The 17,320-nt window shown below is 44.1% G+C and overlaps 1 protein-coding gene across 2 annotated transcripts in view; it reads left to right on the forward strand.

Annotated features, from left to right (window-relative positions):
• Positions 1–17,320, forward strand: part of LOC122932342 (sialic acid-binding Ig-like lectin 12) — a 159,195-nt gene that overhangs the window by 89,717 nt on the left and 52,158 nt on the right. For both annotated transcript variants that reach the window (XM_044286703.1, XM_044286713.1), the window contains exons 4-5: positions 3,795–4,097; positions 16,666–16,695. In XM_044286703.1, the coding sequence (XP_044142638.1) occupies positions 3,795–4,097; positions 16,666–16,695 (333 nt within the window). The remainder of the gene's footprint in view (positions 1–3,794; positions 4,098–16,665; positions 16,696–17,320) is intronic.

The raw sequence follows: 17,320 nt of genomic DNA on the forward strand, positions 1-17,320 counted from the left end.
CGGGGCTTGAGGCTCACCGGCAGCAACCACTCGTCGGTCTGTTGTTCTATACCCCGCCACAACTCCTGTGCGGTGTGGGGCCTGTCCCCCAAACATATGAGTTTCAGAATGGCCTGCTGACGTTTACCCCGGGCTGTGCTGAAGTTGGTGGTGAAGGTGTGTGGCTGACTGGATGAACAGGTGGAAGAAGAGGAGGAGGAAGCTGAGAAGGAGGAGGTGGCAAAGAATGTTGCCCTGCGATCCTTGGCGGCGGAAGGACGTGCGCCAAACAGCTCTCCGCCTGGGGCCCAGCTGCCACTACATTTACCCAGTGTGCAGTTAGGGAGATATAGCGTCCCTGGCCGTGCTTACTGGTCCACGTATCTGTGGTTAGGTGGACCTTGCCACAGATGGCGTTGCGCAGTGCACACTTGATTTTATCGGATACTTGGTTGTGCAGGGAAGGCACGGCTCTCTTGGAGAAGTAGTGCCGGCTGGGAACAACATACTGTGGGACAGCAAGCGACATGAGCTGTTTGAAGCTGTCTGTATCCACCAGCCTGAATGACAGCATTTCATAGGCCAGTAGTTTAGAAATGCTGGCATTCAGGGCCAGGGATCGAGGGTGGCTAGGTGGGAATTTACGCTTTCTCTCAAATGTTTGTGAGATGGAGAGCTGAACGCTGCCGTGTGACATGGTTGAGATGCTTGGTGACGGAGGTAATGGTGTTGGTGGTACATCCCCTGTTTGCTGGGCGGCAGGTGCCAACTTTCCTCCAGAGGCGGAGGAAGAGGCCGAGGCGGCAGCAGAAGAAGAGGCCGAGGCGGCAGCAGCAGAAGAGGCCGAGGCGGCAGCAGCAGAAGAGGTAGCAGGGGGAGCCTGAGTGACTTCCTTGTTTTTAAGGTGTTTACTCCACTGCAGTTCATGCTTTGCAGGCAGGTGCCTGGTCATGCAGGTTGTGCTAAGGTTCAGAACGTTAATGCCTCGCTTCATGCTCTGATGGCACAGCGTGCAAACCACTCGGGTCTTGTCGTCAGCACATTGTTTGAAGAAGTGCCATGCCAGGGAACTCCTTGAAGCTGCCTTTGGGGTGCTCAGTCCCAGATGGCGGCGGTCAGTAGCAGGCGGAGTCTCTTGGCGGCGGGTGTTCTGCTTTTGCCCACTGCTCCCTCTTTGCTACGCTGTTGGCTCGGTCTCACCACTGCCTCTTCCTCCGAACTGTGAAAGTCAGTGGCACGACCTTCATTACATGTGGGGTCTAGGACCTCATCGTCCCCTGCATCGTCTTCCACCCAGTCTTGATCCCTGACCTCCTGTTCAGTCTGCACACTGCAGAAAGACGCAGCAGTTGGCACCTGTGTTTCGTCATCATCAGAGACATGCTGAGGTGGTATTCCCATGTCCTCATCAACAGGAAACATAAGTGGTTGTGCGTCAGTGCAGTCTATGTCTTCCACCGCTGGGGCTCAGACAGTTTCCCTGGTATAACTTGCGGCTCAGACAGTTTCCCTGGTATGCATGGGGGTGATGTGACAGACTTATGGGCTTGGTTTTCAGGCGCCATCTGTGCGCTTTCTGCAGAAGACTGGGTGGGAGATAATGTGAACGTGCTGGATCCACTGTCTGCCACCCAATTGACTAATGCCCGTACCTGCTCAGGCCTTACCATCCTTAGAACGGCATTGGGCCCCACCAAATATCGCTGTAAATTATGGGGGCTACTGGGACCTGAGGTAGTTGGTACACTAGGACGTGTGGCTGTGGCAGAACGGCCACATCCTCTCCCAGCACCAGAGGGTCCACTAACACCACCACGACCATGTCCACGTCCGCGTCCCTTACTAGATGTTTTCCTCATTGTTATCGTTCACCACAACAACAAAAATATTATTTGGCCCAATGTATTGTATTCAAATTCAGGCCTTTTTTTACAGACACCTAACACTATCTTGATTAGAATAGGTAAGAGGAATAGCTCACTCCTAAGCAATTAGGACCAGGTGCTCTAGGCCAGAAAGCTGTATCACCCGTACAGGAAAAGATTAGAAATAAGTGTATAGGCTGGACTGGCACTCTGTATGTGTGGAGTGATACGGATAAAATACAATAAAATGCGGATAAAATGATGTAAAATACAATACAATATAGAGTGATCACACAATTTAATTCAAATAGCAATAAAAACACCAAAAAATATGGCTAAAAATAAAAATAAATAAAATAAAACGCTGCGCGGCACAATAAGACACTGCAATAACAATTGTAAGAATGATCTTGAAATTGATCACAATATGTCCTTGAAATTAATATTGCTCAGTAATATTCTTGCATATAATTGAAAAAATGCAGATTATATGTCCTTCCTTTCAAATATCATGTAAACAGGAATGCCGCATTGGATCTACGGTGATAAGTTATGTCCGTAATTTAAAAGGACTTTTAAAAGAAGCAGGTTCGAAAAGTCTTTTTTGGGGAACCTGCTTCTTTTAAAAGTCCTTTTAAATTACGGACATAACTTATCACCGTAGATCCAATGCGGCTTTGGTCTGACATGACACTTGGGTACTTGTTACCTTCCTTAAATGTACCTGGAGTTGAGTGGCATTCATCATCCGGTTCCGCAGGACATTGCTCACAATGAAGAGGTTATCAGTGTGGGATTTGGCCAAAGGACATTCACTTCTCTGCCTTTCTGTGACTCTTTCAGTCTCTCAGTGTCTCTATTGCAACCTGCTGATGACACTCTGTGACACTCTAAGATCAGGGGCCACTTCCATCTGAGAACATTCTGCTTAAAGCCTGTGGCGAGGTAGTGCTCATCTATTGTGTCGTCTTGGTCTCAGGATGTCAAAATGTGAACAGCATGATGAGGAGGACTGTTCATTACCAATTCTAATTGAACCAGGACATTTATTGGGCGATTCATGGATCAAACACCTGTTGTGAATTTTGCCGTTAAGCTCCTTGTTAGAGAACAGCAAGTTGTGCAAAAAGTACTGAAACATTGAACAGTTGGACATGTGCTCTCGGAAGTATAGAGAAGGTCACATTAACTTCACCTGTAAGGCCCCTTTTAGATGAGTGTGTCCTTATTAGCTCCGGATGCGTTGCAAATGCGTTCAGTGAAAAACACGCGATTTCACAAGCAAAGTCATTCAGTTTTGCCTGCGATTACGTTCATTTGTTCAGTTTTTATCGCGCAGGTGAAATGCGATTTAATGCATTTTGCACATGCGTGATAAAAAAACTGAAGGTATGCAAACAAGATCTCTTAGCAGCCATCTGTGAAAAACGCATTTCACACAGCCCCATTCACTTCTTTGGGGCCACCGTTGCGTGAAAAACGCAGAATATAGAACATGCTGTGATTTTTATGCAACGCACAAGTGATGCGTGAAAACCAACGCACATGTGCACAGCCCCATTAAAATTAATGGGTCTGGATTCCGTGCGGGCGCAACGCATTCACATCATGCATTGCACCCGCGCGGAATACTCGCTCGTCTGCAAGGGGCCTAATGGTTAGAGTGCATTTTAGGTTCATCCTGAAATTTCACCCACAAGTTAAATATCCCAAAATTTTTGTGAGTAGCGTATATCATCATTACAGTCGCACATAGAGTGTTTCATTCAGTTCTAACAACTCCTTTTTAGTTCACTATTTTATTTTTGGTTTAAAACTACATCATGACCTCACAAGCCTCATATTTTCTTAACATGTCAAGTTAGAATGGGTGCAACTGACATTAGTGGGGTTTAGTTTGTAAATCCTATTGCCTTCGTCTCATTTTTATATAATGTTCTATTTTTGTAGATCTCACAGATAAACCTACCATCTCCTCTACAAGGCTGGTGGATGGGAATGAGGTGACATTGACCTGTACAAGTCCTGGTAGATGCTGGAAGATAAGACCACAGATTACATGGGATTGGGAAAGAACCATGACTGGTATAAGACAGGAGATGTATAATATCACCTATGGAGATGGCAGCAGAACCTTCCAATCCAATATCACATTCACTCCAAGGAAGTCACACAACAATTCAACATTATTCTGTAATGTGACCTTCGAAGGAAACTTTTCCACAGCGGAGAAGAAAACTCTGAATGTTGAATGTAAGTTACACTCATGAAAAAGCATCTTCTTTACCAAGCATGCAAGGGTGGAGTTTAAGAATGTTTATGATAGAGATGAACAAATTTCTTGAAATTAGTTTCGAGTCTGATTTGCTGAATCTTTAAAAAATGACAAACACTGACATGAATGGGTAAATGCATGGTTCACTGTGTTAAAAACAGCAGGTTTAAAAACACACCACAATTTAATAAAAAAAAAAAAAAATGTCATGCTTTTTTAACCACCTCCGGACCACCTAACACAGATGTGCGGTCCGGAGGTGGCAGCGCTGCGCAGAGTCACGCATATACGCGTCATCTCGCGAGACGCGAGATGACGCGAATATGCGCCCGCGCATGCGCAGTTCGCGCCGGCATTTCGTTCAGGAGTATTTCGTCAGCAACCTGCCAGCCGTGATCATTGGCTGGCAGGTTGCTGATTTTAAAAAAATCCAATCAGAGAGCCAGATAACAGATCATATTTGTAAATATGATCTGTTATATGGCTGCCTGCTCCTCTGCTGGTTCTTTTCGTCGGTTGGATCCAGCAGAGGAGCAGGCTTCACAGTGAGTACACCGAACACTACACTTTAGCCCCAGATCACTCCCCTGAACCCCAATTAACCCTTTGATCACCCCTTTGATCGCCCCTGTCAATCACAAGTGAAAAGAAAAAAGTGATCAGTGCAAACTGTCACTTTTTTTTTCACTGGTATTGACCGTTAGGTTTCAGTATAGTTTAGGCCCCTTGGTTAGGTAGTTTAGGGATCGGTTAGCGCCCAGCCCACCGCACCGCAGTCCGTTATTCGCTGATTAGCGTATCGCTAATCAGCATTTGTACTTTTATAGTATCTGTAAGTGATCAAAACTGATCACGGTCAGATCTATAATTGTACTAGTGTCACTTTAGTTCTCCCTCCACCCAAAACGCTGTGTTTGCCCGATCAGGCCTGATTGCTCGCCCACACGTGCGTTCGCCCACACCCGCCCCACCGCAGTGACAAAAAAAAAAATTTTTTTTGATCGCTGCACATTCACTTTACACGCACTGCGGCGATAAAAAAATCAGTTTTCATATTTTTTATCAACCGCAGCGGCCTCCGGTACTTCGCTAGCCTCCCCTTTGTAAGACAGGCTTGCTTTTTTTTCTTGGGTAGTCTCAGGGAATACCCCTAAATTTAGTTGCCCACATGTCTAACAGGGAGTATTCCTCTGAAGAGGCCTACAGGCTTCTGACCCAGTCGGATGAGGAGTGGGAACCCTCATCTGATGAATCCAGCGGGTCAGAATACGAACCTGTAGAAAGCAGTGGCTCTCTGACCCAAAGTTCGGACGAGGAGGCTGAGGTCCCTGATAGCACCAGGCGTACCCGGCCCCGTGTCGCTAGACCGCAGGTTGCGCAGGATCCGCTTCAAGAGCAGCAGAGTGGGGCTGGTGCTGTCGGATTACGTGGTGAGGCATACACCAGCAGCCCAGCCCTTCCTGGACCTAGTACCAGCACTGCCGTACAACCTGGTGAAGTAGCGAGCACCAGAAGGGCAGTTGAAGCTGGTACGATGGCACGTGCAGTAGTGACCCCGTCGCAGCCACCGCAAAGACGTGCCCGTAGAGCCCCTAGAATCCCAGAGGTGCTGGCAAACCCTGATTGGCAGTCCCCAACTTCAGCCGCACCTGTAGTTCCCCCTTTCACCGCCCAGTCTGGAGTTCGGGTTGAGACGGCTCAGATCGGTTCGGCCCTGGGATTTTTTGAGCTGTTCTTGACTGCAGAGCTCTTAGACTTAGTTGTGGCAGAAACAAATCGGTATGCCACACAATTTATAACCGCTAACCTATTATGCCCAGCCTTTCCGGTGGAAACCAGTCCAAGTTTCCGAAATTAAAACTTTTCTGGGCCTCCTCCTCAACATGGGCCTGACAAAAAAGCATGAATTGCGGTCATATTGGTCCACGAACCCGATTCATCACATGCCCATGTTCTCTGCTGCTATGTCCAGGACACGATTTGAGGTCATCCTGCGTTTCCTGCACTTTAGTGATAACAGCACCTCCCGTCCCAGAGGCCACCCTGCTTTTGACCGACTCCACAAAATTCGGCCCCTCGTAGACCATTTCAACCTGAAATTTGCAGATATTTATACCCCAGAGCAAAACATCTGCATAGACGAGTCCCTGATACATTTTACCGGGCGCCTTGGCTTCAAACAATACATCCCAAGCAAGCGCGCCCGGTATGGGGTCAAATTGTATAAGCTCTGTGAAAGGGCCACAGGCTATACCCACACATTTCGTGTCTATGAGGGAAAAGATCAGACCCTGGAGCCGGTCGGTTGCCCTGACTACCTGGGGAGCAGTGGGAAGACAGTTTGGGACTTGGTGTCACCCTTATTCGGCAAGGGGTACCATCTTTATGTGGACAATTTTTACACAAGTGTGGCCCTCTTTAGGCATTTGTTTCTAGAACGGATTGGCGCCTGTGGTACCGCGCGAACTAGTCGCGCGGGCTTCCCCCAACGGCTCGTTACCACCCGTCTTGCAAGGGGGCAGAGGGCCGCACTGTGTAACGAAGAACTGCTCGCGGTGAAATGGAGAGACAAGCGTGATGTTTACATGCTCTCCTCCATTCACGCAGACACGACAATACAAATTGAGCGAGCAACCCGTGTCATTGAAAAGCCCCTCTCAGTCCACGACTATAACCTCCACATGGGAGGGGTCGACTTCAATGACCAGATGTTGTCTCCGTATTTAGTTTCCCGCAGAACCAGACGCTGGTATAAGAAGGTGTCTGTATATTTAATTCAATTGGCTCTGTACAATAGTTTTGTTCTCTACAGTAAGGCTGGGAGAACTGGATCCTTCCTCAAATTTCAGGAAGAGATCATCGAGAACCTCCTGTACCCAGGAGGTTCCGTGGCCCCATCCACCAGTGTAGTTAGCCGTCTACACGAGCGACATTTCCCCAATGTCGTTCCTGGTACCTCAACCCAACCGTCACCCCGAAAAAGATGTCGTGTCTGTAGCAGGAGTGGAATAAGGCGTGACACCCGCTATTTCTGTCCTGACTGTCCTGACCACCCTGCCCTATGCTTTGGAGAGTGTTTCCGGAAGTACCACACACAGGTACACCTAGCATAGGGATCACATCTCACAGGACAGGCACACAGGGTCATTAGGGCCCATTCACTCACTGCTGCTGCAAACGTCTCCTTTCACCTGGGACAAAGTGCATAACGCACTTCGCCACATCTTTGGGCGATTTGCGCTTTGCACATTGACCCATGGGGAAGGAGAGGTTTGTTCTATAAAGGTAAAAAAACAAAAAAAAACAAAAAAAAACACCAGTAAGCAAAAAAGTTAATGTTCAGTTAAAAAAGTTAAAGTTTATATGTTCTGTTGCAAAGTTAATAAAATTATTGCGTTGCGGCCTGGTTTTTTCTTTTTTGTTTTTTTACCTTCCAGGTGGACCAACCGATCAACCAGCTGCAGCACTGATGTGCATTCTGACAGAAGCATTGCGCTGCTGTCAGATTACACGCAAGTCAGTGTATGCGGCGCTGCAAGACGAGATTTCTACTCTGCAGTAACAGATACGTTTGCCGAGGCATACGAGCTGAGGAGGAGGCGGCGTTCCTATGCTTTGGCAAACACTTTGTATATAAAAAATAAATAGAATCCCGGCAATGATTTATTCATCCACATCGATTGATGTGAATGGAGAAATCTGGTTTGCCAGGGCATACGAGCTAAGTGGGTATGGATGTAGGGCGGAGCTCCTATGTCCTGGCAGACGCCTTTCCCCTACATTTTTTTTTTTTTGGCAGAGATTTTTTCATCCACATTGATCGATGCGAATGAAGAAATCTGTGCCGTTCATTTTTTTCTTTCAGCCCAGAGGCTGAACGGAAAAAAAAATCTCATTACCTGTATGCTCAATATAAGGAGAGTAGCAGTAACTCCTAATGCTGGCCATACATGTAATGATTGCGGAGACCCTCAAATGCCAGGGCAGTACAAACACCCCACAACTGACCCCATTTTGGAAAGAAGACACCCCAAGGTATTCGCTGAGGGGAATATTGAGTCCATGAAAGATTTAAATTTTTGTCCTAAGTTAGCGGAAAGTGACACTTTGTGAGAAAAAATAAAATAAAAATCAATTTCCGCTAACTTATGCGAAAAAAAAAATTCTATGAACTTGCCAGGCCCCTCATTGGATACCTTGGGGTGTCTTCTTTCCAAAGTGGGGTCACATGTGGGGTATTTATACTGCCCTGGCTTTTTAGGGGCCCTAAAGCGTGAGAAGAAGTCTGGGATCCAAATGTCTAAAAATGCCCTCCTAAAAGGAATTTGGGCACTTTTTCAGCCTAGATGCGCAAAAGTGTCACACATCTGGTATCGCCGTACTCAGGAGAAGCTGGGGAATGTGTTTTGGGGTGTCATTTTACATATACCCATGCTGGGTGAGATAAATATCTTGGTCAAATGCCAACTTTGTATAAAAAAATTGGAAAAGTTGTCTTTTGCCAGGATATTTCTCTCACCCAGCATGGGTATATGAAAAATAACACCCCAAAACACATTCCCCAACTTCTACTGAGTACGGCGATACCAGATGTGTGACACTTTTTTGATGCCAAGGTGGGCAAAGGGGCACATATTCCAAAGTGCACCTTTCGGATTTCGCAGGCCATTTTTTACACATTTTGATTGCAAAGTACTTCTCACACATTTGTGCCCCTAAATTGCCAGGGCAGTATAACTACGCCACAAGTGACCCCATTTTGGAAAGAAGACACCCCAAGGTATTCCGTGAGGGGCATGGCGAGTTCCTAGAATTTTTACATTTTTGCCGCAAGTTAGTGGAATATGAGACTTTGTAAGGAAAAAAGAGAAAAAAAAATAAATCATCATTTTCCGCTAACTTGTGACAAAAAAAAAAAAATTCTAGGAACTCGCTGTGCCCCTCACGACATACCTTGGGGTGTCTTCTTTCCAAAATGGGGTCACTTGTGGCGTAGTTGTACTGCCCTGGCAATTTAGGGGCCCATATGTGTGAGAAGTACTTTGCAATCAAAATGTGTAAAAAATGGCCTGCAAAATCCGAAAGGTGCACTTTGGAATATGTGCCCCTTTGCCCACCTTGGCAGCAAAAAAGTGTGACACATCTGGTATCGCCGTACTCAGGAGAAGTTGGGGAATGTGTTTTGGGGTGTCATTTTACATATACCCATGCTGGGTGAAAAAAATATCTTGGTCAAATGCCAACTTTGTATATAAAAATGGGAAAAGTTGTCTTTTGCCAAGATATTTCTCTCACCCAGCATGGTTATATGTAAAATGACACCCCAAAACACATTCCCCAACTTCTCCTGAGTACGGCGATACCAGATGTGTGACACTTTTTTGCTGCCAAGGTGGGCAAAGGGGCACATATTCCAAAGTGCACCTTTCGGATTTCACCGGTCATTTTTTACACATTTTGATTGCAAAGTTCTTCTCACACATTTGGGCCCCTAAATTGCCAGGGCAGTATAACTACCCCACAAGTGACCCCATTTTGGAAATAAGACACTCCAAGGTATTCTGTGAGGGGCATGGTGAGTTCCTAGAACTTTTTATTTTTTGTCGCAAGTTAGTGGAATATGAGACTTTGTAAGAAAAATAAAAAAATAAAAAATCATCATCATTTTCCGCTAACTTGTGACAAAAAATAAAAAGTTCTATGAACTCACTATGCCCATCAGCGAATACCTTAGGGTGTCTACTTTCCGAAATGGGGTCATTTGTGGGGTTTTTCTACTGTTTGGGCATTGTAGAACCTCAGGAATCATGACAGGTGCTCAGAAAGTCAGAGCTGCTTCAAAAAGCAGAAATTCACATTTTTGTACCATAGTGTGTAAACGCTATAACTTTTACCCAAACCATTTTTTTTTGCCCAAACATTTTTTTTTTTATCAAAGACATGTAGAACAATAAATTTGGCGAAAAATTTATATATGGATGTCGTTTTTTTTGCAAAATTTTACAGCTGAAAGTGAAAAATGTCATTTTTTGGCAAAAAAATCGTTACATTTTGATTAATAACAAAAAAAGTAAAAATGTCAGCAGCAATAAAATACCACCAAATGAAAGCTCTATTAGTGAGAAGAAAAGGAGGTAAAATTCATTTGGGTGGTAAGTTGCATGACCGAGCGATAAACGGTGAAAGTAGTGTAGTGCAGAAGTGTAAAAAGTGCTCTGGTCATGAAGGGGGTTTCAGCTAGCGGGGCTGAAGTGGTTAAATAAAAAAATATATATATATTTTGGGTGAAACGATGTTGGCTATGTGCGGGGTCTGCGCTCCTGAACATAAATGCATAACGGCATAGGCAGGTTTAGCGTAGGACCCGCCTGAACTGAGACCACCTCGTCACTTAGTAGGTAGGCTTAGATGTGTTTTTATCAAAATGTATTGACCAAGTGTCTCAGATTTTATCAATAGAGTGAGGGCTTAGGCCATATGTTATGCTTGCATCTATTATCATAGTGCATTGTTTTCTGTGATTATAAACAATGTTGGCTAGCTATCGTTCAGCAAAGCAATAGAGTCCCAAAAGGCAACAGAGTCCACTACGTGATATGGCAGCGACTGCACCACAGGAACTTGACCAGGTACTTTCACACTACCGTTTTTGCTAGATCCGTTAGGGTTTAGCAAAAATGCTTCCATTACTGATAATACAACCATCTGCATCCGTTATGAACGGATCTGGTTGTATTATCTTTAATTATCTTTATTATCTTTATTATCTTTACCAAGACGGATCCATCATGATCTCAATTGAAAGTCAAAGGGGGACGGATCAGTTTTCTATTGTGTCAGATTGTGTCAGAGAAAATGGATCCGTCCCCATTGACTTGCATTGTGGGGCATGACTGATCCCTTTTGCTCCTTATCCCAGGACGAAAAGCAAACCGCAGCATGCTACGGTTTGCTCTCTGGTATGAGAACGGAATGGAATGCATTTTGGAGCATTCTGTTCTGTTCAGTTTTGTCCCCATTGACAATGAATAGGGGCAAAACGGAAGCATTTTTTCCAGTATTAAGACCCTATGATGCATCTCAATACCGGAAAATATTAACACTAGTGTAAAAGTAGCCTAATATTGCACATCATAAAGTCCTGTTCACACATTCCCGAATGATGGCTGAGGAGACAGCAGAGAAGGAGGATGAGCATTTTGTGCGGGAGAAGCAGTAACTGATGATTATGATGACAAGGAAACTGTATTAAATGTGGCTATGGCCTAACTGCCACAAAGACAGCTGAGATAAGGACACTCTTGTTGTACTAGCTGGTGGCCGGTTCTATTTTCCCACTGAATTGGATGCTGCTGCTTCATCTGTTGCAATAGAGCTGTGGTGCCTTCATGTTTTAATGCCAATAGCCTTTTTAAATCTTGCTATAGGCGATGATTTTGTCTTCCGCAGCTGTGGAAACTGCCAGAGGAGAGATACTCAAAGCAGAGATACGTAGTGGTGCTCAGGCATCAACAGTTCCTGAGATGACCATAATACAAACATATACTGTATTATCCTGTCAGTGTTTTTTGGTGGTTTTGGCTGTATGTTGTCTTGCCTCTTTATTGTCAATTGGGCCACCACCTTCCTCCTCTGATGTCACATGCTCCTCAGCCTCATGATCTGTCTCACAGGTCCTGTCAAACGCATAATCGTTGTCATAGTCCTGACTCTCCACAATACTTATCAGACTGTGGTAAGTCATTGTGGACTCTTTGGATGCAATACCGATTCCCTCCATTGAATTTGCATCAAGTACACTGTCACCATGGCTGCCATTACTGCCACCACCATGGCTACAAGTGCCCCTACCACCAAACACTACACAGCTATGTTTTAGGTCCCCCACCTCCATCTGAACCTCCGTCTCATGGTGACCAAATGCTGACTGTTCTCACACAATTCATCAATAGGGAGTATCTCCACATCATCCTGCTGCAACTAAGGAGAGACCCATCCAGTCCACAGTATTGTTCTCTTTGTCCTCAGTAATAATCAAGGGGTAATCAACACCTGGCGCTCCTGCCAATTAGCTGTTTGAAGAGGATGCTGGGCTCCATGCGAGTGCTGCTTCCTGTTCATTACATTGCCCATAATCTCGGAATACTCTGCAGTGCAGTGTAATGACAAGTACTCACTCCATTGACCTGAATGGAGTGATTACTTGTAATTACACTATGCCCACAGGCAGGGCTGGTTTTAGACAAAATGTGGCCCTGGTCAAAATCAAAAGTGGGGCCCCAAATTTTGTAATAATGTACTAACAACACAGTTACATTCTGTCGATTGTGGCCCTCCCTAACAGATTTACACCCCATAAAGCTCCTCACACAGATCTTCACCCTCATGGTCCAAGAATATGCAACATGCTCCCTCCCTTCACAGGAATGAGTTCCCCTCACTCATGGCATCTGAGAGTGTTTAAAACTGGAAGCGTGGGGAAAGAACCATGTTCTATAAATAAGCCACAGCCTGTACTAGACTTCCAGGCTCATTGTTAGTATATCCCAGTTCAGGTCACTACAGTCGTGGCCAAAAGTTTTGAGAATTACATAAATATTGGAAATTTGAAAAATTGCTGCTTAAGTTTTTATAATAGCAATTTGCATATACTCCAGAATGTTATGAAGAGTGATCAGATGAATTGCATATTCCTTCTTTGCCATGAAAATTAACTTAATCCCCAAAAAACCTTTCCACTGCATTTCATTGCTGTCATTAAAGGACCTTGCTGAGATCATTTCAGTAATCGTCTTGTTAACTCAGGTGAGAATGTTGACGAGCACAAGGCTGGAGATCATTATGTCAGGCTGATTGGGTTAAAATGGCAGACTTGACCTGTTAAAAGGCGGGTGATGCTTGAAATCATTGTTCTTCCATTGTTAACCATGGTGACCTGCAAAGAAACGCGTGCAGCCATCATTGCGTTGCATAAAAATGGCTTCACAGGCAAGGATATTGTGGCTACTAAGATTGCACCTCAATCAACAATTTATAGGATCATCAAGAACTTCAAGGAAAGAGGTTCAATTCTTGTTAAGAAGGCTTCAGGGCGTCCAAGAAAGTCCAGCAAGTGCCCGGATCGTCTCCTAAAGAGGATTCAGCTGCGGGATCGGAGTGCCACCAGTGCAGAGCTTGCTCAGGAATGGCAGCAGGCAGGTGTGAGCGCATCTGCACGCACAGTGAGGCAAAGACTTTTGGAAGATGGCCTGGTGTCAAGAAGGGCAGCAAAGAAGCCACTTCTCTCCAAAAAAACATCAGGGACAGATTGATCTTCTGCAGAAAATTTGGTGAATGGACTGCTGAGGACTGGGGCAAAGTCATATTCTCCGATGAAGCCTCTTTCCGATTGTTTGGGGCATCAGGAAAAAGGCTTGTCTGGAGAAGAAAAGGTGAGCGCTACCATCAGTCCTGTGTCATGCCAACAGTAAAGCATCCTGGGACCATTCATGTGTGGGGTTGCTTCTCATCCAAGGGAGTGGGCTCACTCACAATTGTGCCCAAAAACACAGCCATGAATAAAGAATGGAACCAAAACACCCTCCAACAGCAACTTCTTCCAACAATCCAACAACAGTTTTTGTGAAGAACAATGCATTTTCCAGCACGATGGAGCACCGCGCCATAAGGCAAAAGTGATAACTAAGGGGCTCGGGGACCAAAACGTTGACATTTTGGGTCCATGGCCTAGAAACTCCCCAGATCCTAATCCCATTGAGAACTTGTGGTCAATCCTCAAGAGGCGAGTGGACAAACAAAAACCCACTAATTCTGACAAACTCCAAGAAGTGATTATGAAAGAATGGGTTGCTATCAGTCAGGGATTGGCCCAGAAGTTGATTGAGAGCATGCCCAGTCGGATTGCAGAGGTCCTGGAAAAGAAGGGCCAACACTGCAAATACTGACTCTTTGCATAAATGTCATGTAATTGTCGATAAAAGCCTTTGAAACGTATGAAGTGCGTGTAATTATATTTCACTACATCACAGAAACAACTGAAACAAAGATCTAAAAGCAGTTTAGCAGCAAACTTTGTGAAAACTAATATTTGTGTCATTCTCAAAACTTTTGTCCACGACTGTAGATAACAGCACGGAAATGTGATATAGTTATTTCTATACAGACTAATGGAAAAATTTCCATCTGATGATTGTATTTTGTGATCCACTTGGGGAACTTAACAAAAAGTAAAAAATAAATAAAAAAGTTTTGAAAATATAAAAAAATAAATATAATTAAAATAACCCCCATTCCCCAAAATAAAAAGAAACAAAAAAATTTGCATCATGGGCATCGCCGCATGCGAAAATGCCCATACTGTTAAAATATAAAAAAAAGTTAGAATTGCGGTTTTTTTCATCACTTTATTTCCCCAAAAAATGAAATAAAAAGTGATCAAGACATACACAGCCCAAAGTGGTATTGTCAAAAATTACAGATCATCCCGCAAAAAATAAGCCTCTAGACACCTCCGTAGACATAACTATAAAAAAGTTATGAGGGTCAGAATATTACGATGAGAAGAAAAAAATAGACATCCTGAGCGGGGGGTTCTGTTAGGGTTGCTACCTTTCCCAACAAAAAATAATTGTTACACAAGTTAAAAAGGTTGGGGTGGGTTAATACGGGTGTTTTTTTAATCACATTTTAAGTTTTGCTCCATTTTTTTCTCAATAAAATCAAACTTGTCACTGTTTGGGACACCCTGTGTATTTAAGTTTTATTTAGCCTCTATTTTTAAAATATTTATGTGGGGATTCAACTCACAAACATCTACATTAGAGGCAAGATCCTTAACCACTGGGCTATAGAGCTAAATGCTAAGTCATCACTGAAAAACCTCATAGAAGTTTATCTTCTATTACAAACCTCATAGAAGTCTCTCTTGTATTAGGTCCCATTCACACGTCCGCAAAAGGGTCCGCACCCGTTCCGCAATTTTGCGGAACGGGTGCAAGCCCATTCACTCTCTATGGGCCCGAACGTGAAGCAGAGAGCACACTATGTGCTCTCCGCTTCCGCATTTGAGGAACGCGGCCCCGAACTTCTGGGTTTCGGCCCCGAACTTCTGGTCCGCAGCTCCGCAAAAGATAGAACATTTCCTATTCTTGTCCGCAGCTGCGGACAAAAATAGGCATTTCTATAGGGGGTGTCGGCCGGGTGTGTTGCGGATCCGCAATTTGCGTGTCCACAACACACCACGGATGTGTGAATGGACCCTTATACAAGAGAAACTTCTATGAAGTTTTTTTTTTTGGAACAACATACCATTGAGCTCTATAGCCCAGTGGTTAAGGTTCTTGCCTTTAATGTAGGTGGTTGAGATTTCAAATTCCCACAGAAACATTTCAAATATAGAGTTTAACTCATGTTCATTTACACAGGGTGTCCCCAAGCATAGTGACCAGGGATGAGCGAATTTGATATTTTGAAGTGCGTGTGCTGGTTAGTGTTGTGGTATTTACTGAATTGCATTATGGATTCCGTTACCACGGACCATAACGCAATTCCATGACGGAATACATAACGGAATGCCTTTAGAGGCATTCCATTATACATTCTATCATAAAAGAAGTCTATGGCCTGTACAACCCCTTTATTGGTGTTACTAACCTAAGCAGTGTTAAACCACTACTTTTGGATGGTATAATATTTTTTCAGTATGTGGTAATGATGGCACTGGATAACAACGGTAATTAGGTGACTGTATACTTCTTTTTTGGGGTACTACAGTTTAACACTGGTTTAGGTGTTTGTATAAACAGTATATTAATGCACACCATAGGTCATTACCTGTTTCTTCAAGATAATAGTCCTAAAGATCGCTAGTCCCAAATTAAGCATAATTTGAGAAAGTGACAGTCCTATAGAAGTAACTGAGTCTAAGACAGTGAAGACCACTTTAAAGGGAGTAAAATATTGATGATGACCTATCCTCAGTATTATTCATTAATATCTGATCGGTGCAGGCCTGAATTCTGGCACCAGAAGTGACCGTAGCACTCAGCTTGGCCAGTGACATTATATCCATTGGCCTAGGGGCAGCTCAGTCCCTTTCCAGTGAATTGTCCTGAGCTGCAGTACCAAGTATAGCCACTGTATAATGAGCTGCGCTGTGCTTGGTGAGGAGGCCGCAGCAGTTGACTGCCTGGACTCAGACTGCCATCAATCAGACAATGATGACCTATCCTGAGGATATTGTACTCCTTGTAAACCCTATCCTGACATGTACAGACCTCTCCTTCCTTAACCTTTCCCTTAACTCGGTGTATCCTGAGATGTGTGGAGCATGATGAAAAAAACAAAACATACATATGATGTAGGCCTCTAATGCAAGCCATCTGCTTCTGCTCAGGAAATGATGTGTGCAACAATGTTACAGTCTGAGCAATCTGATCTTCCGACTGACCTGTATTATATAAAGATCAGCAGATTGTGTCAGATACATTATTATGAAGTTTCCAGACATTTTTGTGGTAAATATATTTTTTTTTTATTTATTTCCAGATCCTCCATCTATGAATATCACTCTAGAAGGTAAGTGATTGCTGTAAGATTACAAACAGAGATGAGCAAAGTTCTCAAAAATTCTACTTGCCTGCTTCGCAGAATTCTACAAAAAAATGGCTTTGTAATGAAGTACGTTGTCAGGAAGCCCATTTCTTTGTAAGTAGTAGTTGCAGTGACAGGGAACGGCGATTGCGCTGCCCCCCGTCATTGTACCCTCTCAGATGCCACATTCATTACTGATTGCGACATCTAAGATCAATATTATGGCATTTCAGGGGTTGATAAAAAAGAAAAAATTAAAATCATCATCATACTCACCTCATCCATTTGAGCGCATAGAGGCTGCAGCTGCCATCTTGCTTGAAGAAACTTTGCGAGGTGCATGATGATGTCATCACGTAGGTCAGAATGGTGACATCATATATTACTGCGCACCAGATTTTGCACAGGAACTTCAAGCAAGATGGTGGCGGCAGCCTCTTTGCACCCAAATGGATGAGGTACGTATTGTAAGTATGATTTACTAATCATAAAGAGTTTATTAGTGTGCAATACAGAAGCGAGGACAGACTGGTTGTCACCAAGATTTTCCCGTTAAATAAATAAGTTAACAGAAAGAGGAGACAATGACTAAAAAATATTCTTTAGACTG

The sequence above is a fragment of the Bufo gargarizans genome, chromosome 1, assembly GCF_014858855.1.
Source record: "Bufo gargarizans isolate SCDJY-AF-19 chromosome 1, ASM1485885v1, whole genome shotgun sequence".
Classification (NCBI taxonomy): Eukaryota; Metazoa; Chordata; class Amphibia; order Anura; family Bufonidae; genus Bufo; species Bufo gargarizans.